Here is a 21939-nt window from a genome sequence, read left to right on the forward strand (position 1 = left end):
TGTGACACTTTTGCCCTGGGGAAAAGATCCTGGCTGTCCACCCTATTGGTGTCTCTTGATTTTATACACCTGTCAAGTCATAGAAACATAGAAGATAGGAGCAGGAGTAGGTCATTCGACCCTTCGAGCCTGCTCCGCCATTCAACGAGATCATGGCTGATCTCAAAGTTCAGTACCCCGTCCCCGCCTTCTCTCCGTAACCTTTAATACCTTAAGTCACCTCTTTAGCATCTGATGTTCCAGAGAAGACAACCCAAGTTTTCTCTAGCTTGTACCCTCTAAACCAGGCTCTTCTATAGTAAATAAACATTTTGCCGTTACTTTCTTCTTGTGTTGGGGATCTGACGTGACATGACTATTTAACCCTTCCCTTTCCTGCAGGGCTTGTCCCTGGTGCTGACTGACTCTGAGAGTAGTCTGCGGGACGTGGAGGAGAGGGACCAGATGATGGAGGAGGATTCGAGCGACGGTGAGCCGCTCCCTGGATATCAGTGGCTGTTGCGGGATCTTCCCAAACTGCCTTTATTCTGCAGTGTCTGTAAGATGACATCCTTGGCACTGCAACAGGTGAGCATTATAGGGGTCCTAACAGTCTCACTGCATGAACAAAGGCCCCTTGGTCACCATTAATGAAGTAAATGAACACCAATTTGAAAAGTAAAAATACCACACTGGAGAAACTCTGCAGGTCAAACTATCTTTTGTATAGCATAGATAAAGATACATAACTGACATTTTGGGTTTGAGCCCTTCATCAATACCTCACCCCAAAATATCAGTTATGTAATTTTATCTTTATCTTTGCTATACTGTTTGACCAGCTGAGTTTCTCCAGCGTTGTGTTTTTTGCGAGTATGTGGCAGTGAGGTGATGCATGCTTGAATTTTGTAAGGAGCAGATAAACTGGTGCAGCTTATGTTCCATTATATGGTTAAAATAATACAGAATATGCATTTAATGGAGAGGTGAGAGCATGAATGTGCCAATATACTTCCTGCAATGATTTTCTTTAAATGTAGAAAGGCAAAACCCCTCCGGCCCACGAGCCCATGCAACCCAAATACTCCCATGTGATCAATTCAACAAAATGTGTGTATTTGTGTAATGTCTTTTCAATCCTTGGTCATTCTAGAACCATATCCAGTTATTCAAATACCCTGACGTATTTCCATTATTGTAATTCAAAGTAGCACAATTATATATGACCATATAACAATTACAGCACAGAAACAGGCCAATTTGGCCCTTCTAGTCCACACTGATCCAAGTACCCTCCTCTAATCCCACTTACCAGCACTCTCCCCTTATCCCTCCATCCCCCTCCCATCCATATACTTAAACAACTCTTTCGTAAATTACAAAATTGACCCTGCCTCCACCATCTTTCCCAGAAACCCATTCCACACAGTAACCACTCTCTGAGTAAAGAAGTTCCCCCTCATGTTACTCCTAAACCTTTGCCCGTCAACTCTCAACCCTACTCTCAATGGGAAAAGCCTTTCCACATCAACTCTATCTAACCCTCTCATTATCTTAAACACCTCTATCAAATCCCCTCTCAGCCTTTTACGTTCCAAGGAATAAAGACCTAATTTGCTCAATCTCTCCTTGTATTCCAGATGCTGAAACCCAGGCAACATTTTTGTAAATCTTCTCTGCACTCTCTCTTGTTAATATCCTTCCTATAAATCTGTGTCCAGAACTGCACTCTAAATTTGGCCTCACCAATGCCTTGTACAGTTTCATCATTACTTCCCAACTCCTATATTCTATGCGCTGATTTATATAGGCAAGCATACTAAAGTCCTTCTTCACCACCCTATCCACATGCGCTTCTACCTTCAGGGAACAATGCACCGTTATTCCTAGATCTTCCTGCTCCACTGCATTCTTCAATGCCCTCCCATTTACCATATATGTCTTGCTTTGATTATTCTTTCCAAAATGAAGCACCTCACACTTATCAGCATTAAACTCCATCTTTCTGCCCACTCCTCTAAGCAGTTTAAATCCCTCTGCAATCTATGAAAACCCTCTTCATCATCCACAATTCCCCCTATTTTAGTATCATCTGCATATTTACTAATCCAATTTACCGCCCCATCCTCCAGATCATTAATATATATGACAAACAGCAATGGTCTCAATACCGAACCCTGAGGTACACTGCTTGTCACCAGCCTCCATCCCAACAAACAATTAATTATCTACTATTACTCTCTGGCATCTTCCTTCCAGCCACTGTTGAATCCATTTGACTATCCCCAAATTAATACCCAAGGACTTAGCCTTCCTAACTAACCTCCCATGCGGAACCTTATTGAAGATGTGAAATATGGTTGAAGATGATTAAACTCGCACCATTCTGTGAAAAGGGATGGAATGCAAAGAATGTAGATGGGAGCTTGAAAACAGACAAAACTAGCTAGTAGGCCTCTTCTTATCAGGAGCCCCAAGGATGCAAGGATGGTACAGTGATCTAAGGTAGTCTATAGCTAGTACTGAGCTTACTTAATAGAGACATGAATATTAACTTAGACGCCCCTAAGGAGGGAATGAACTAATTAACATAATATGCGATGTATGAAGAGGGAGGAACTGAATGATACCTGGATTGATGGAAGGGAGAAGGAGAATGTTGTAATGTATTGGGATTCTGATTGGAAGAAGGTAAATGAAGGTGGGGTGATGTTGAGCACGGGACTGTACAAAAGAGTGATGATTCTGAATCTCCAGTGTGTCTCCAGACCAGGGACACCCGACTCTGTAGACTTGAAATAAAGCTGAACCTGTTCTCCAAGACTTTGTCTCCAGAGTAGGGATTGTGAACACTTTATATTTCACAAAGGCCTTACTGAAGTCCACATAGACAACATCCACTGCTCTACCCTCATCAACATTCCTAGTCACCTCTTCAAAAAATTCAACAAGATTGGTCAAACACAACCTTCCACGCAGATAATCTGAATTTTTAGGTATATTGGCTGAGGGATAACTGTTGCACTGCTGTGGAGTTCCCTAGCTCTTTACCACAATGATGCCCCCATATCATATTTGTGAGTGTGATGGGATTTTGGTGTAATATTGATTCTGAAGGTGGAAGGTCCGACAGTGCAGCAGTCCTTGTGTACTGCCCTGAATCATGTACTCCGGTTTTGGGAGGGGACTTGAATCCACGACCAAAGTGAATAAAAAAGGTAAATGCACAGCAGACAGTGAACTTTTCTGCTGACTGAGGGTTGGGACAGCATTTCCTCATGGGTTTCAGTTGGTAGAGAGCAGGACCACACGGTGGCGCCAGATTCCATTTCTTTTATTCACCCTCAGTCGTGAACCCTGCGCAGTTTGACGCTGGGTACAGTGTATTTTAGCTGTCACGTCTGACCGATTCTGGTAAGTGAAACTGCACTGTAGATTCATCATTTCTACTTTATATAGGCTGTATATTTATCATATCATTCCTGCTTTTACTATATGTTAGTGTTATTTTTGGTGTTATGTATCATTTGGTATGATTTGGTAGGTTATTTTTTGGGTCTGGGAGCACTCAAAAACTTTTTCCCATAGAAATCAAAGGTAATTATTTAACTTTACACCATTTTGCCTTACAAAAAGTTCCTAGGAATGCTCTAGTTTCATATAAAGTGGGATATACCTGTATATGATTTAAGCAGGTAGGAAAATAGTATGGTATGTAGCCAAGACTGAAAGCACAGTTTGCTTATGAACAAGGGATCAATTGCTCAAAGGTATAGCAAGCCCATTTGCTGTTGATGTGAGATATGAATGTATTCATTTTTAAAATGTTTGTTGCTAATTTTTATTTGCAGGCAATTCATGTGGAGACTGATCCCCAGACCATTAGTGCCTATGTCATTTATTTGTCACAACATGCACCAGTAGAGGAGCAGGTTCAGCACAACGATCTTGCTCTGGTGAGAGATCAATGCCGCAGGTTTGAATGGCGTGGTAACAATAAAGTAATAGATCTGTGTCAGAAAAAAGAGCTGCTTCACTCACCTTGTCAGTTTGTGAAAATGTTTCTTCTGAAGGCCATTTTGGAGATGCATCTAATAAGATGCCACAATCTGTCGAGGGCTCACAAGGCCCCAAGACTATGGATAGTGAGCATGGAACATTAATAGCACAGAACAAGCCCTTCGGCTCACAACGTTGTGCCCACCTATGGAAACCTACTCCACAACATTCTAGCCCTTCGCTACCTCAAACCCATAACCCTCTATTTTTCTTACATCCATGTGCCTATCTAAGAGTATTTTGAATGTTCCTATTGTACCAGCCTCCACCACCACCCCTGGCAATGCATTCCAGGCACTCATCACACTTGTATTTTTTTTTAAACTTGCCTCTTACGTCTCCCTCACCTCACACAGATGTCCCCTGTTACTTGTTATTGTCACCTCATGAAGAAGGTGCTGGGTGTCCATTCTATCAAAGCCCCTCATAACCTTATATACTTCTATCAGGTCGTCTCTTATCCGTTGTCACTTCTGAGAAGCTGCAGCATTGTCAACCTTGCTTCATTAGGCGCGTTCTCCAAACCTGGCAACATCCTGGTAAATCTCCTCTGCACCATCACTGAAGTTTCAACGTCCTTCTTGAAATGAGATGACCAGTGGAATGAATGTGGAGAATTCATAAATGTGTAATTCAGAACTAGGGCTGTCATCCCAGGATAAGAAATTGACTGCTTATCTAAGATGAGGAGAAGAGGGCCATGAATCTTTGGCATTGTGTACCCCAGAGATCTGGAGATGTCATCATTTAGAACTGAGAAAAATGGAGGGTTGTGCATTTGGGAAATTCTTTCTTTTTAAAATATTTTTATTGTTTAATAGATAAAACTCTATATACATAGTCTTCTAGTTGATAGCATAGAACAGGTCATTATCATATATGTAACACAGATTTTGGTTTTTTTTCCAAAATGACAATAAAGTACTTACTAACTATGAATCAGAAATATACCCATGATTATTAGGTTAACATAACTTATTCTATAATTGTATTAGGTTAACAGTTAATCAAGTTTACATATTATAACAAAATAAATATTGAATATAAAATAAATAAGATATAATTCCATAAATAAGAAAAAAGGTATTTTTATCTTAATATATGATCTATAATAACCCACATTTAAACCCAATTTTATTTAATAATCTCTATGAAAGAGAAAAAATCAAAGAAAACACCCCCCCCTCCCACTAATCCTACCCCTCCCTCTAAACAAGGTTAACTTCTATAAATTATGAAGATATGGATCGAATAACGACTTTTGGATACCAGACAGGAAGTCTCCGGAGCATCCACACCTCTTAAATCTTTTAAGTTATGATAATAATCCATGAATGGGGGCCCCACATCTTATCATATTCAAACTTTGCATCTTTAACATTGTATCTAATTTTTCCAAATTTAAATAAGACATAATATCATGTGACCGTTGAATATGAGTAGGTGAAGAGTTATCTTTCCATTTCAATAGAATTGCTTGTTTAGCTATCAGCGAGGTAAAAGCTAAGATTTTCTTTTGGGCCAAAGTCAAGGATAGATCTTCTTGAGAAAAGCAATTAAGGGGCATGGTTCTAATTTGATCTTAAAAATCTTTAATATTTCCAAAATTGTTCTAAATTAAGGGCACTCCCAGAACATGCGAATCAATAAATCTTCAAAGATTTTACTCTCATCACATACCAGATCCACATCAGAATAAAAGCGAGATAATTTGGGAAATTCTAGGCAGTGTTACAGTAGGTTATTAGGTCGGCACAACATTATGGGCTGATGGGCCTGGACAGTGCAGTAGATTTCTATGTTCTAAGTAAGTTCAAGACTGATGTAAGCTTTTAGATGATGCAGATCAGAAAGGAAAGTTGGTCATAATCTTATTAAATAGACAGGTTTGAATGGCCTTCCATTCCTGATGTTTTTGTGCAATGTGGGACAAGCAAACCTGTCACTGCTTTACATCACTTAATGTTGATAGTGTTCTTCTTCACACAGCCAATGTGACTTGGAGAAGAGTGGTGTACAGTAAAATTTCCAATTATTCACTATCAGATTCTTCAAGAAACCTAATGTTTTAGCTCAGGCTCTTTTTAAACTCAGTGGGAGCCATTTTCCTTAACCGATGAAGGTCTTGCTCTCCACCCTCCCTTTAAACACTGTGTCCTTCCCCTGCATCTCAATTAAGCTAATGTGGGCCCTGTTTCCTGTACTACTGGGACAGTATTTTCCACTTTCTCTTTGAAGTCACATCAGCCCCATTTAACACATTCCTTAGAGGCAATGGATTTGACTGGGAAAAAAATGTATGCTAGTGTGTAACATTGTTGGAAAAACTGAATTCAAAATGTGTTGGAGTATTAATAAGAATAACATCCAATAGTCTGGAAAGTTTGCCACTATAAGTGCTGGATTCGGGAAGCTTTATTACACTTGGTGTTCCATTGCATTCATGTCCGTATTGTCTCATCGACTTTGCATGGCATACAATTTAACTGAAGCATTAAAATTTGCTTCTAATGTTTAAAAGTGGATAATCCCATCTTAACATAATCAAGAATTTATGAACCATTCTATGATATTAAACAATGTTATTTTACATGCTGCTGTGCTACAATACTACCTTAAAGGTAGTTAATAAGTACAGGAAATTAGTAAGACAAAACTTAGCACAAAAATCCATGAGTTTATGTTAGAACTGGTGACCAAAAGAATTGCCAGGGGGTAGATTTAAAGGAGAGAGGAGATGTGAGGATGTTGTGTGGGACTGATGGTAGCTGATGGTACCATAGGCAATGATAGGATTGTTAAAGTAAGGGACGAGAGGCCAGAATGGGAAGAGACCAGGTATATTGAGGGTGGGAAAGGCAACCATTAAGTCTCAAGAGGGTTAAATAAGGTTCCATTATTGTCACTTAGAATGTAGCTTACATGAAATTCTTTAACTTTGTCGACTGTAAAGAAAGACAGAGGGTCCCCACTTTGTCCAGTGCCCCTCACAGAAATGAGGCCTCAGTGAAGAATGAACCTGCAACCCCTGGTTTATTAGTCCAGTGCTCTCACCACTGAGCAATCGGAGCTATGAGAAGCTAAGCCAATGCCACAGAGGTAGAGAGTTCAGTGATCTTGGAAGCAAAGTTGGATCAGGATTCTCTGAATCACTGAGCACTGTGGGTGATGGATCAAAGAGTAAATACAGAAAATGCAAATCATTCATTGAAAACCAGCTTTCTGATGGAGGGGATGAATCTGTGGGATTTATTGCTGGGGACAGCTGTGGAAGACAAGCCATTGGGCAGATTTATGACCAAGGTAGATAGGTTTTTAATTATTAAGGAATCCAGGGTTACAGGAGAAGGCAGGAGAATTGGGTTGAAAAGGATAGGAAATCAGCCTGTTGGAATAGCCTAATTCTGTTGCTATGTTATGATCTTCAGCAAATGATCTGAGAGCATTTGTGCAGATGCTGTGCTTGCCACATGCTTTCCCTTTGTGAGATGCATGTGGTTTTTGTGATGTGTTTCCTCAGGATGTTGCCCGCTTAATTGTGGAGAGGTCCACCATCATGACCCACCTGTTCGCCAAGCACTGCTACAGATCAGAGTGCGAATCCGTGCTGGTAGCGCTCATCGCCATCTTCTCCCGATACGTAAAGCGGATGCGGAAGACGAAGGAGGATGAGGAGGTGTACAGCTGGGTGAGTGTGTCACCTTAGTGGGACCATAGGGGATGCAGGCTCCATCTTCCCGCACCTCAGCCACAGGACGTGCAGTGCTCAATGGCCGGTGCTGCAAACTGTGTGCGAGCCTAGCCTTGATATCTGCTGGGAATTGTTCCATATTACCACAGCCATTTGTCCTGTTCACCATCCACTTAAATCGGAAGTTGTGAGAATTAAGGAAATCTGGGAATGGAAGGAATGGGCAGAGGGAAAAGCGAAACGGCATTTGTTTCCTTCAAACTAGGAGAAACAGGAGCAGGAGTCAGTCATCTGGCCCATAGAGCCTCCTCCACCATTCAGTGAGATTGTGGCTGATCTGGCCGTGGAGCCAGTTCCATTTTCCCACCTATCACCCTCAGTTTCCTGAAAAATGCATAATTTGTCTGTCTTAAATATATTAAATGAGACATCATCTACTGTTTCCTTGGGCAGAGAATTCTACAGATTTACTATTCTCTGTGAGGAGCAGTTCATCCACATCTGTCATAAATCTACTCCCCCAAATCATTAGGCGAGATCATCTAGTTCTGGTCTCAGCTCCAATGGGAACAAGCTCCCTAATTTTTTGCACAATTATTATGTTTCTATAAGATTCACTCACATCCTCCAAATTCCAACGAGTATAGACCCAGGAAACTTAATCTCCCCATGAAGGCTTGATTATTCATCTCTGGAATCAACATGGTGAACCTTGTCTGCACTGCTTCTAAGGCCAGTATATGAGACCAGAACCCTACTCAGTATTCCAGGTATGGCCTCACCAGCAGCTGTAAAGTTGCAGCAGAACTTCGCTGCTTTTAAATTTAATCCCTTTGGCAATGTAGCCATAATTCCATTTTCCTTTTTGATTACCTGTTGCAACTATAAACCACCCTTTTGTGATTCGTGCACATGCATTCCCAAGTCCGTCTGTACAATGGTGTGCTGCAATCTTTCACCATTTAAGTAGTAATGCAATCCATTTTTTTTTTAACTTCCAAAGTGGATGACCTCTCATTTACCAACCTTGACCCTCATCTCCCATACAGCACAGAAAGTCTATGCCAACTATCTTAATTCCTTCTTTCCCATCAACTTCCCTCAGATTCCACTTCTCACCTTATCAGTGATCAGACAGAGTGGCCTATTAACCTATTTACACATCGTTGGGAAATGGGAGGAAACAAGGAGAATGTGCAAAATCTACCCTGAAGTTCAGGATTGAACTAGAATGTAGCAGCTGTGTCGATTTAGTTGGGAAGATAGAGCGGAAAGATGGCGCTGAGATCGGAAATTGGTCATTATGTTGAATGGTAAAGCAGACACATTGGCTGGAATCCTCCTATTTCTCGTGTTCTTTCAAAGAGGTGCAGTGAACTCGTACTTTAATGTGCCATTCTAGAAGTTGAGAGTCCGAAGAGAAACATTAGATGATCTGGGTAGCAGTGAAGTTCACCGTTACCAAAACCATTTCCATTCATTCTTTTGCACAGAAGCAAACTATCATGTTATTTGCACATGTACTTTTTCAAGGGCTATCCAATTTGTTCCCTCCTCTTTCTGAACAGCTCTGCAAATTTTACCCTTTTCAGTTTGCTCTTCATTTAATTGCATTTAGAAAGTTGCTTATCAGTTGAGTACTTTTGAATGCTTTGATAGAACCTGATTCCAGGAATGTGACTTCTGCAGGGAGAACTCACTATTGGTTTGTTTTTCTGATCCACAGTCTGAGTCCCAGGACCAAGTCTTCTTGCGTTGGACCACTGGGGAGACAGCTACCATGCATATTCTGGTGGTCCACGCCATGGTCATCCTCCTAACATTGGGTCCTCCTCAAGGTATCAACAGGGTGCAGAATCTTTAAATGTTTTACTGAAACTTTGGGTGGGAAAATTGGGACAGTACGAGTGGATGTTTTGATGCTACGAAAATTATTATTACAGCTGTCTTCTGCAGCTCTGTGGTCACAGGTTGGGAGTGTAAATATTCAGTGGCTACTCCATCGTGATACAAGGGCTTCACTTCTTTTAAATTGATTTGCCATTAATACCAAGACATATTCACCATGCCAAATTGCCTCTGAGAAGGTGGTGATGAACCGCCTCTTGAACCAGTGCAGTTCTTCCGATGAAAAGCGTTTCAACAGTGGTTTTCAGCAAAGAACAGTTCTATCATGTAGACAACGTGGCAATGAAAGACCAGCAATATTCTTCCACATCGGGATGATGTTCAATTTAAGGGGAAAAATGGTGTTTCCAAGTGCCTGATAAACAGGCCCTTCTTGATTATAGACATCACAGGTTGAGATCTATTGTGGGAGTAGTGGGGGGGGGGGGTTGGGGGGGAGTAACTGCCATGTATTTTTTCTAGGTGGGATGCACTGCAGCATCAGTGCTTCAGTATTACTGATCAGGTGCCAGGTGGCTTTGTCCAGGATGTTTGAACTGTTGGAGTTTCCCTGATTGAGCAAAACTTGGTAGCCATGAAGTGGCAGAGGGTGAGCCTTTCACTGAGGAATCCTAGCTCCTGACCTCCCTTTCTATCTGTAGAACTTGTGTGATTGGTCAAGTTGAGTCTTTGGTCACAGTAGATGATAGTAGGAGACCTGATAATGCCATTAAAGACCAGCAGCAGGTGGTTAGATTCTGTCTTGTTGGAGCTGATCATTGCATGGCATTTGTATGGCATGAATTTTTCTTACCATTTATCAGCCCATGCCTGAATTGCTGAAGGGTTGTGAATGGAATTGAACATTGTGCAGTTGTCCACTTCCACTCCACTTCTCCACTTCCTCGAGTCATCGATAGACATCCTATACCCCACTGAGTCCTTGCCTGCCATTAAGGATCAAATATAATAATATTGTTCCCCGGCTATCTGCCCATAGCCTTCTATGTTATAATGTTTCAAGTCCTCAAGTAAGTACGAGTTAAATTTTGCGAGAGTACCTAACACTGCCACTTTCTCCAACGGTGCATTCATCTACCTTGTAAATGAAAAAAATTCCTCCTATGCTCTTCTTTAAATCTCCTAACCCTTACCTTAACTCCTTGTTGTGTACACCTGTACGATGGGGAAACGTTTCTCTTTACCCTGTCTATTTCCCCTCATAATTTTGTACTCAATCGGGTCCTCCCTCTGCCTCATGCGCTCCACGGAAAACAAACCCAACCTGTCCAGTCTTCTCATAGCTGAAAGACTAGCCAACATCCTGGTGAAATAACACAATCTGCTGGAAGAACTCAACAGGTTTAGCAACAGCAGTGGGAGAAAGAATGGCAGTGTCGGATTGGAACCCTCCCTTCATCAAGACTCACTTTACTCTCTCCAGTACCGTTACACCTTTACTCCAATGTGGTGATCAGAATTGCACGCAGTGCTCCTGTTGTGGCTGATGGTTTAGATAGTTTCATCACAAAATCCCTGTTCTTGTATTTGATACCCCGGCTAATGTAGACAAGTTCCTGTGGAGCCTCTTAACCACTTTGTCAACCTGTGCTTCTGCCAAGCTGCAATTATCCTGGAGGGGAGTGATTGGAGTGCAGGCCTTCAGTGCTGTGGTGGTTAGTAAGGGGCAAAATTCATCCACTTGAAGATCAGAGTGGTCGGCTTTGTATGGAACCAAAAGAGATGAGGCAGATCTTAATTTTTATTTTCTCCATATTCACTCAGGAAACGGGTGCGGAGTTGTGAGAAGTAAGGAAAACAAGCAGTGAAGTCATGAAACCTATACTGATTAAAGAAAAGGAAATCCTTGCTGTCTTAAAGCCAATAAGATATTCCCTCGGACCTTGAGGGAGGCTAGTGAAGAAATCGCAGGAGCTCTGGCAGAAATATGTAAAATATCCTTAGCCATGGGTCTGGTGCCAGAGGATTGGAGGGTAGCTCATGTTGTTCCATTGTTTTAAAAAAGGCACCAAAAGTAATCCTGGAAATTATAGGCCGGTGAGCCTGACATCAGTCTTAGGTAAATTATTGGATGGTTCTAAGATATTGGATAAACAATTATTTGGATAACCAGATACTGATTAGGGATAGTTAACATGGCTTTGTGTGTGATAGAATGTGTTTAACCAATCTTATAGAGTTTTTTGATGAGGTTACCAGGAAAGTTGATGAAGGAAAGTCTGTGGATGTTGTCTACATGGACTTTGACAAGGTCTAACATGGGAGGTTAGTCAGGAAGGTTCAAATGCTAGGTATTCATGGTGAAATAGTGAACTGGATTCGACAATGGCTGGATGGGAGAAGCCAGAGAGTAGTGGTGGATGAATGCTTCTCAGACTGGAGGCATGTGACTAGTGGTGTGCCTCAGGGATTGGTGCTGGGACCATTGTTATTAGTCATCTATTTCAATGATCTGGATGATGATGTGGGAAATTGGTTTAGTAAGTTTGCAGATGACACTAAGATTGGAAGTGTTGTGGACAGAGAAGAGGGTTTTCAAAATTTGCAGAGGGATCTTGACAAGTAAAGTAGGGTAAAAAATAGCAGATGGAATTTAATGTAGACAAGTGTGAGGTGTTGCATTTTGGAAGGACAAACCAAGAAAGGACATACACAGTAAATAGTTGGGGAGTGAGGTAGAACAGAGGGATCTGGGAATGCAGATACATAATTCCCTGAAAGTGGCATCACAGGTGGATAGGGTTGTAAAGAGAGCATTTAGCATATTGGCCTTTATAAATCGAAGTATTGAGTTCAGAAGTTAAAATTGTATGAGACATTGATGAGGCCAATTTTGAAGTATTGCGTGTAGTCTTGGTCACCTAACTACAGGATAGATATTAAAAAGATGGAGAGTGTGCAGAGAAGATTTATTAGGATGTTTCCCGGACTTCAGGGACTGAGTTACAGGGAAAGGTTAGTAGAAGAATGAAGGATGATTTAATAGAGATATTTAAGATTATGAAGGGGATAGAGTAAATGTAGACAGGCTTTTTCCATTGAAGGTGGGTGAGATACAGAAAAGAGGACATGGGTGAAAGGGGAAAAGTTTAGGGGGAATATGAGGGGGAACTTCTTCACTCGGAGAGTGGAAGGAGTATGGAATGAGCTTCCAGATGAAATGGTGGATGCGTGCTTGATTTTAACATTTAAGGGAAATTTGGACAGGTATGTGGGTAGGAGAGGTATGGATGGCTATGGACTGAGTGCAGGTCAGTGGGACTAGGCAAGAAAAAGTGGTTTGGCAGAGCCTAGAGGGGCTGAAGTGACCTGTTTTTGCGCTGTAATTGTTCTATGAACGTATTCTGGTCCCATTGCATTTGATGTGCCAGCCATTTCTCCATCATGTAGAGTGAATAGAATTGGCTGGAGATTGGCTTCTGTAATGCAGGGACTTAAGGAGGGAGAGAGATGGTCAATCATTATTCTCTCAGGTCTGACCGTGTCTCCAAATCCTTCGGTCCTCAGCACATACATGCTATAGGCCTTTTGCCACCTTTGAGCATGAGAACATCTGGGAGCCTCTCTACCTGTTTGGATCGTATATAATGAGAATGTAAGAAATAGGAATCAGCCATCTGGCCCTGGACCCAGCTTCACTTACCCACAAATGCAATAATCTTGCTTATGGAGGTAGAGTGGATTAGAACTGTCAAGTTCCTGGGAGTCTAAATTTCAGAAGACCTCTCCTGGAGCCAGAACATTGAGGCAATCGTAAAGAAGGCATACCAAATCACAAATATCTGTAGACACAGCGGTTGAAGTAAAAAACACAAATGTAAAGCAGTGGTTTTCAAACTGCCCCCATAAACTCACATTCGACCTTAAGCAATCGCTATACCATACGTGTTCTGTGATTAGTAAGGGATTACTTCAGGTGGTATGTGAGTAGAAAGACAAAGTTTGAAAACCACTGTTTTAATTGTAGCTCATTGACTTGTTATGTGCCCGGTTTCATAACTCCAAAAGAAATGGGCTCATGACAATTGTTCTCAAGCAAAATATTTCAGTAACAATTGGTTCTAAAGCAGTGATTCTCAACCTTCCTTTCCCACTTGCATACCACCTTAAGCAATCCTTTACTAATCACAGAGCACTTATGGCACAGGGATTCAGGTGGAATGTGAGAGTTCAGGGGGACAGTTTGAAAACCAGTGATGTAAAGCCTCTGTTTGCTGAGGAGATTTGCTCTATCAAACTTCTATACCTGTACTGTGGAAAATATACTAACTGGTTGCATCACAGCCTGGTTTGGGAAATTGAAGGGAGCAGAAAATAGCAAACACAGCCAGATCCATCACTGGTTCTGACCTCCCATCCATTGAAGACATGCATATGAGGTGCTGCCTCATCTTAAAGGCCCCCCATCACCCTTGTCACAGCTCTTCTCGCTGCACTCTTCAGTACAGAATGTACAGAAGCCTTGAAAACCAGCACATCTCGGTTCAAGAACAGTTTTTATTTCCCAATGGCTATCAGGCTTTTGAATCTCCACTTGTTACACTAATCATAGATTTCACTGACACTGCAAAAGGACTGTCTGCACTTTTTTTTACGCTAGGGTAGTTGTGAATAATTGTTGCCGATGGTTAGAACTGGAGTTTGTACAGCTGCAGAGGCTGTGGGTGCGCTGGAGGTGAATCCACAGACATTTCAATGTCTCTGAAGGGACTCTCTTTTGCTTCTCTTTCTCCCATTGTTAGAGTCACCAGACAATGCTAATGGGGTGTCTGTTTGCCTCGTACCAGGCAAAAGTTATTGTATATCATGTATAATACATTTTTAATGTAATATTTTGTGACAATTAAAGGAACCTTTGAATATTTATTATCTCCTTAATTCAATTATATTATTTTTGTTTTTACTTGTACTTTTCCTCAACCCTTAATTCCTCTATTTTGCAAAAATCTGTCCATATTGGTGTAATAAGGCAGCCTCCATTGCTTCCTGGGGCAGAGAATTCCACAGATTCACTACTCTCTGGGAGAACTAGTTCTTCCTCCTCTGCCTGAAATCTACTTCTCTGAACCTTGAGGCAGTCCCTACTTCTTGTCTTCCCCACCATTGGAAACAGGAAACAGCTTGAATGTTCCCATCTTTTCATATTCCTTTCATAATTTCATATATTTCCATAAGACCTCTCATTCTTCTAAACTCCAGTGTGTACAGTCTCAGGCAACGTGAACTATCCTTGTAAGCTAGCCCCCATCATCTCCAGAATCCTGAATTGTTTGCCACTATATTCAAGACTAGATGTGGTAGGACAGAGCCTAGAGGTCACTTGATCACTTGACTCCTATCTGAGAGTAAAATGATGGATATGCTGGACCATGAGGTAGCCATTGTTGTTGCTGATCATTTATGGAGGTGATCTACCATCTCAAAGACAGTTAATATGGGGACATCAGTTCTGGTCTTGTCATATTTTAAGAATTTATATGGAAAATGTGCTCCAAATATGAAAGGGTGTGTCCTGCTGCTTCTGTCTGTGTCATGATGCTACTGCTTTTGCACTTTGGTAGATGAACTCGAGGCAGCAGTGAATTTTCTTCCCCACATTATTATACTTTAATTAATTATGCCACGTTCCCCCTCAGCCCCATAGTGCTGAGTGTGAGATTGATCTTTGTAACACAAGCAGGGCAATTGTTGTCAGTGTGTAACCAATTGTGAATTGTGGTTTTCAGGTGACAGTGATTTCTGCCACCTTCTTGATGTGTGGTTCCCTGACAAGAAACCGCTCCCCACTGCATTCCTGGTCGACACATCAGAAGAAGCACTGCTTCTCCCTGACTGGCTGAAACTCAGGATGATTCGCTCAGAAGTATCCCGATTGGTGGATGCAGGTAGATGAATACTTAATTTCTTGAATCCATTTCTTCTTTTCAAAATGACAGCGTTTTCTGTATTTTATGAAGTAAAATAATCCTGAGATAGGACTGTTTCCACTCTATTTTCTTTTGATGTTGTTGAGTCACATGTTTAAGTATCGGCTTCAAATTCAGACCAAGCTAAAGAAGTCTCCTGGATGTTAGGTTAAGTGAAAGAGATTACAGAGACATTGAGAAATGAGGCCATGAAAGATTTGAACACAAGAATGGGAATGGAACTGAAGCTTGAGTCCCTTAAGAATGGTATCATGATACAAGATTGTTTTTAATTATACTGTGTAATTTCCATGCCAAATAGCTGGATTTTTAAAAAATCCCCTTTTTCAAAGAAGACTTCGTTCTTGCAGGGATTGCTGTTTAGAAAGAAGTTGGGCACTGACTGCCAGCTACTACAATGCCTCCATTTCTGGTCTGTGTGAGCCTAAGGCACATCTGTGTCTCCATGAGGAACTGTATCTGAGCCCGGTCTTTGATGTACAGGCCCAAATGGGTGTGAAAATTGGAAAGGTTTTAAGCCATTCAATCCTAACAGTTGGTGCCCCAGGCTGCTGTTTTTATTTCCTCGATTAGAATAAATGACGGAAAGGGTCAGACCAATGATCGGAAGGGTAGGCAGGGGCTGTGGGAGAGGAATACATAAATGTCCTGAGTTTCTCTAGCACCATCTGCAGACTTACTTTTTTTTAAAAATGCTGTGAATGAGTAGATGTTTGTGGAGCAGAGATGAGTAGCAAAGTCATCGATTTGGTGAGGGTATAGCAGAGATCTGCCACAAACTCAGCCCTGTTGGGACCCACTACAGTGATTGAAGCCTATACTGTCCACAGCTCTCTATGAGCAGAAGTATTTAGTGCACATGGTGTAAAGCCATCTCAGTGGCTCTACACAAAGCCCTGGAACACCTGGACAGCAAAGATGCAGACATCAGGATGCTCTTTATCGACTACAGTTTGGCATTTAACATCATCATCCCCTCAAAACTGATCAGCAAACTCCAAGACCTGGGAGTTAACACCCCACTTGGTAATTGGATCATGGATTTCCTCACCTCCAGACCATAATCAGTGAAGATTGGTAAAAACTTCTACTCCACAGTCTCCATCAATACCAGAGCACCACAGGGCTGTGTTCTTAGCTCCCTGCTCTACTCACTTTACACCTACGATCATGTGGATTGGTAGGACAATAACACCATCCACAAATTTGTCAACAATACCATGGTAGTGGGTTGTATAAAGGAAGGAGATGAGTCAGCAGGACAGGAGGGAGATTGAAAACTTGGCTGAATGGTGCCCCGACACCTGCACCCTGCACTCAATGTCACCAAAACTAAGGAGCTGATTGTTGACATCAGGAAAAGAAAGCCAGAGGTATACAATCCAGTGATTATTGGGGATCAGAGGTGGAGAGGGTGAGCAAATTTTAAGTTCTTGGGAGTCACTATCTTGGAGGATCTTTCTTAAACCCAACATACCAATGGCATCATGAAGAAAGCATGTCAGCACCTCTACTTCCTCAGGAGTTTGCGGAGGTTTGCTAGGACACCAGAAACCCTGGCAATTTTCTACAGCGGTGTGGTTGAAAGTGTGCTGACTGTCTGCATCACGTTCTGCTTTGGGAACACCAATACTCCAGAGTTTAAAGCCCACCAAAAGATAGTGGACGCAGCCCAAAATGTCACAGGCAAAACCCTCCCCACTATCGAGGTAATCTACATGGAACGCTGCTGTCAGAGAGCAACAGCAATGATCAAAGACTCTCACCATCCAGCACGTGCTCTGTTCTCGCTGCTGCCATCAGAAAAGAGGTTTAGGTACCACAAGACTCTCACCACCAGGTTCAGGAACAGTTGCTACCCCTCCACCATCAGACCCCTCAATGACAAACTCAATCAGAGACACACTTAAGGACTCTTAGGGATTTTCTTTTTGTTCTCTCTGTATTGCACAGTCAGTCTGTTTACATTCATTATCTGTTTACAGTTCTTTGTTTATGTTTTACGCTGTGTACAGTTTATTTTTTACACTACCAATTTGTGGTAATTCTGCCGTGCCTGCAGGAAAAAGGAAACTCAGGGCTGTATGCAATGTCATGTATATACTCTGACAAGAAATCTGAAATCTAAAGTGAGCCCTTGTTTGAAAGTCAACATCTCAGAGCATGCCCAGTTAGAGAGTAATGAAAATATTTTGCATTTCAGTTTACAGTTGTCATCTATTATCTGAAAGTGATCCTCTAAAATAAATTTAGGCCCCTCTGTTCCACTTCAAGTTAGAGGCTAATGTGTACCCTTATTGGAATTATTATGAAGATGTGTCTTAGGTCATTGTGGCCTTAGTTTTGTGACAACCACTTAGTTAAGTGACAACTCCACTTACCGTGACCAGTTTACTCTCGATGTACTTTCAGAATATTGACCTTGAACATTGAGCCGTTTTACTTGTAGATGAAGGCTTATCAAGTGTCGGTGTTCTTGAGTCTAAGTTATTAATCAGAGTTTGGACATAACTGCAGGTCAGCAAGATAGAGCTTGTTGACAGAAACTGATGCTCAATAAAAGCTGCATAAAGCCACACTCTGAAGTTGATTACTTGTATAATTAGATATCCTGGAGTGATTTCAAGCCTTAGTGTGAAGTTGACGGTTCTAATAAACCACTTGTGGTTCAATGCCAGTTCATGATGTCATCTGTGCTTTATGAATTAAATTGTAATCTTGTAATCCCTTCCAGGTGTTTATTTTTTATTTGAGAAATCTGGAAGGTGAGTCTGTCCATATTGCTCTCCTTCACCATGGTGGAATGAACAAGTGAAAATTGTAGATAAATATTTTGGAGTAGCCTTTAGAAAGATGGGTTCATGTTTTAAAAACATTGGATTATGGTAAGAGTAGAACAGGAAGACAAGGAAGTTGCAATCTGATTTTTGAGGTGAGGAAATACTTAAATAGATCACAATTTCTCTTGCTGTTATCCTGCAGAATCGGGAACTGAAGTGGGAATAGTTTGCACTCGGCTCCGAGCTATGTGCAGGGTAGCTTCATTCTCATATCCTTTTCTCTCTCGCAGCTCTCCAAGACTTGGAGCCACAGCAGCTGATCCTGTTTGTCCAATCCTTCGGAATCCCAGTGTCCAGCATGAGCAAGCTTCTGCAGTACCTGGATCAGGCTGTATCCCATGATCCTCAGACCCTCGAACAGAATATCATGGACAAAAGTAGGTGTTGTGGTATCGAGAATGGCTGAGAGATTTGCGGTTCTGTCTTCTGCCTCTGGTACTTCCGCACACTATCACACTACCAAACCTCATGTGAGTTTGGAGAATTAACTACAGAGGTGTTTAGCTATTAGGGGATCCAGACCAAAAAATAACTTCAAAAAATGCTCATCAGGTCAAGCTTTTCAAGTTGGCAGCCTTTTGTCAGGATTAGGAAACATTCAAAAACAATCTTTCAATTGCAGTGAGCTAAAAATGCTGCTTCATCTTCTCTGTCTTCCCAGCAGTTTTATTTCAATTTTCCAGCATTGCAGTTTTTTGGCTTTCCAGGAAATGGCATAGTCATATCAATACCGTTCATGACCTCTTTCTTGCACCCAATGAATCTCCATGAAACACAACAGCTGCTTTATGCATAACAAGCTACAACAAACAACTGCCAGTTACTGATAGTTTGCTTATGTGATATTTCTTGAAGCATAAACATTGGCTGGATCAACATTCCTTTTCAAATAATGGCCCTAAGACCATTCCCTGCCTGAGAGGGCAAGTGAGGCCTTGGTCGAATGGCTCAACTTCTCAGAAGTACAGCAGACTGTTGGCCTGCATTTTGCACTCATCTAGTGAAGGAGACCTGAGCCCATGACCCACTGGTGAGAATGTGGTGCATTGAGCCATGACCTGATTTTATCTCTCTCGATGACAGCAGAGGCATTTATCCACCAGGATTCTCCCGGCAGAGGGTGAGGGTGATGATTCTGGCTGCGCCTGTTATTACCTCACCCTTCTGTGCTGTGCTTTAAGAAACTGCAGCTGATTATAGACCCGCAACTTGCTGAGGTGAGGAGACTACATTTCAAATGGTGCTTGTTGTGATTTGGCTGTTGTTCGTCCCAATTTCCATGTATCAGGCCAGAATTAGCAGGGGATTGCGTGGGCCCCTCAGTAATCCATCTTGGACCATCTGCTGCATCGAGCACAGCCATTGTGATTAAATTAGATGGAGTTGCTGAATGGATAGTTGTAATAAGCAGACTACACAGGGGAGGAGATGATTGCAATGTTCTAATTCAAAATAATGGATGGTAATTAAAAATGAAGGATGAATGATTCAGAAGTGGAAAATTACAAATTTATTGCAGTGTTCTTTATGATATTGAAACATGAATTATATTTTTTTAATTCCTGATTATTTAACATGCTATTATTTCTAGTCTCGCAGACCTGATTGTTTGCATCGATACCCCGAGGCAATGTTCATTGTTTATCCGGCGTTAAGTGACTTGTGTTTATTTTATTTATTTGCATTTATTCTAATTTTCAGACTATATTTCATACAAGGCATCCGGTTTTCAAGGGAGCAAACTTGCCAGTTTGTCGACCATAGATTTGTGTTAGGCTGGTGATTTTGAAACTTATAATGCCATAAAAATAAGAATGGCTTCTATTTAAATTTGTGTCATTGAATCCAAGGAGGCCATATTTCTAGGTTTGGAATTTTTTTTCTCCTCTAAGAGTGCAGGCTTAAGGAGCGAGGACAAATGAAGGAGATGAGCTCTGTACCCCCATCCCCATCTTATTTCAGCTTCAAATGGCACGAGATGAGGCTGTTTGACTCATCATCCCTATGCTGGCGATTTGAACCATTTATCCCCTCAGTCCCATGTGGCCATGCTTTTCCCCCACAGAACTACAGATTGTTGTGGCTCAGCTGTTTGAAAGTTATCACTTTATCTGCTTCTACTGCCCTTTCAGCCAAATATCACAGCCAGGTCCAGATGAAGAGTTCCAGACTGAATCATCGACAGTTCTTTCTCTCCCGCCGATGCTGCTTGAGCCTCTGAGATCCTCCAGCAGATTGTTTGTTGAGCATTCTTGTGAATATTTTTCTGCACCCACTTGTGCGGAATCATTTGTGTGGGTTTGGTAATCTCTGACCAAGACAGAATTTGGACTTGCTATGACATGTCAGTTTATTTAATGTCCTTTGTCCAACAGAGATGGAAAGTCCCATGTCTAGTGAACAGTGAATCTAAGCCAACAGTTCTCATGGTGGTCTGGATGCTTGCTTTGATATCATCATTTTGGGCTAAGAAGTTGTAAATCACTCAATGCTTCAAGTCCTTGCTGCTGCTCATTGATGTTAGAATGTGTGCCTTGCTGTTGTTTTTAACTGTGGCTAAGTATTGCTGCATTCACTATCAGGCAGTAATCCACCTCAGAGACCTGCAATCTGTTACAGGGGAGTGCCGCTTAAAGCTCGATATGCTGTTTTCGGGCAGCCCTTCAGATCGTTGTGTAAGTTCGGAGAAACTTTCAATGTGCATAGGTCAATATTTATCCTTCATCAACATCTCAAACAAACTTGACAAAAGGTAGAGCGTTCCTGAGAAACCATTCGTAATCTTAAAATTCATAAAGCGAAGGCCCATTGACTTCTATTGGAGGCAATTTTAGAAAAAGCAAAAACCCATTATAATTTCTTCAGAAAAGCGAACATGGGTTTCTTTGTATGACCAAATTTTCATAAAGTGAGTATTCGTAAAGCAGGGTTTACCTGTACACAGTAGTGCTGGAGAGTTTAGCACTTTTGTGTTTTGCAGTACAATCACAGCAGCTGCAGATTATTTAATCGCGTGCAAATTTCTGCACACTCATCAAAAATTACTTTGAGGGATCTTGCTGTGCATAAATTAGATAATGCATTCTTTACTACAGCAGGAAGCAGATTTCAAAAGTTCTATGTGTTGGCTGTGAAGTGCCCACCTCTCCTCGTCCAGCAAGCAGTCTGAGCATTAGAAACAGGGAAGGAAAGAAACTGTTGACTTTCAAAGGTATGCAGTGAAGTTGTATCATGAGCTTGTTTTTAGCTTGTTGTGTTTACCTGTGCTGACCAACTGGCTAGTGTATTCACGGATATCTTCAACCTCTCTCTGACAGGATATGGTACCCATCTGTTTCAAACAGGCCACAATCGTATGGTGCCTGAGAAGAGCAGGGTAACCGACCTAAATGACTACCAATGAGTGGCACTCATTTCAGTGATGAAGTGTTTTGAGAGGCTGGTGTCTGAGCAGCGACATAGATCGATTCCAATTTTCCTATAACAGCAGCAGGTCTAGGGCAGATACCATCTTACTGGTCTTTTTCCATCTTCA

General features: G+C 41.6%; 1 protein-coding gene across 1 annotated transcript in view; it reads left to right on the forward strand.

Moving 5' to 3' along the window:
* The window catches only part of ints1 (integrator complex subunit 1), a 160316-nt gene that overhangs the window by 73703 nt on the left and 64674 nt on the right, over positions 1 to 21939 (forward strand). The window contains exons 23-28 of the mRNA XM_069928346.1: positions 382 to 567; positions 3831 to 3935; positions 7559 to 7726; positions 9456 to 9567; positions 15364 to 15522; positions 18635 to 18781. Coding sequence (XP_069784447.1) covers positions 382 to 567; positions 3831 to 3935; positions 7559 to 7726; positions 9456 to 9567; positions 15364 to 15522; positions 18635 to 18781 — 877 coding nt within the window. The remainder of the gene's footprint in view (positions 1 to 381; positions 568 to 3830; positions 3936 to 7558; positions 7727 to 9455; positions 9568 to 15363; positions 15523 to 18634; positions 18782 to 21939) is intronic.

Source organism: Narcine bancroftii, chromosome 3 (genome assembly GCF_036971445.1).
Source record: "Narcine bancroftii isolate sNarBan1 chromosome 3, sNarBan1.hap1, whole genome shotgun sequence".
NCBI classification, from domain to species: domain Eukaryota; kingdom Metazoa; phylum Chordata; class Chondrichthyes; order Torpediniformes; family Narcinidae; genus Narcine; species Narcine bancroftii.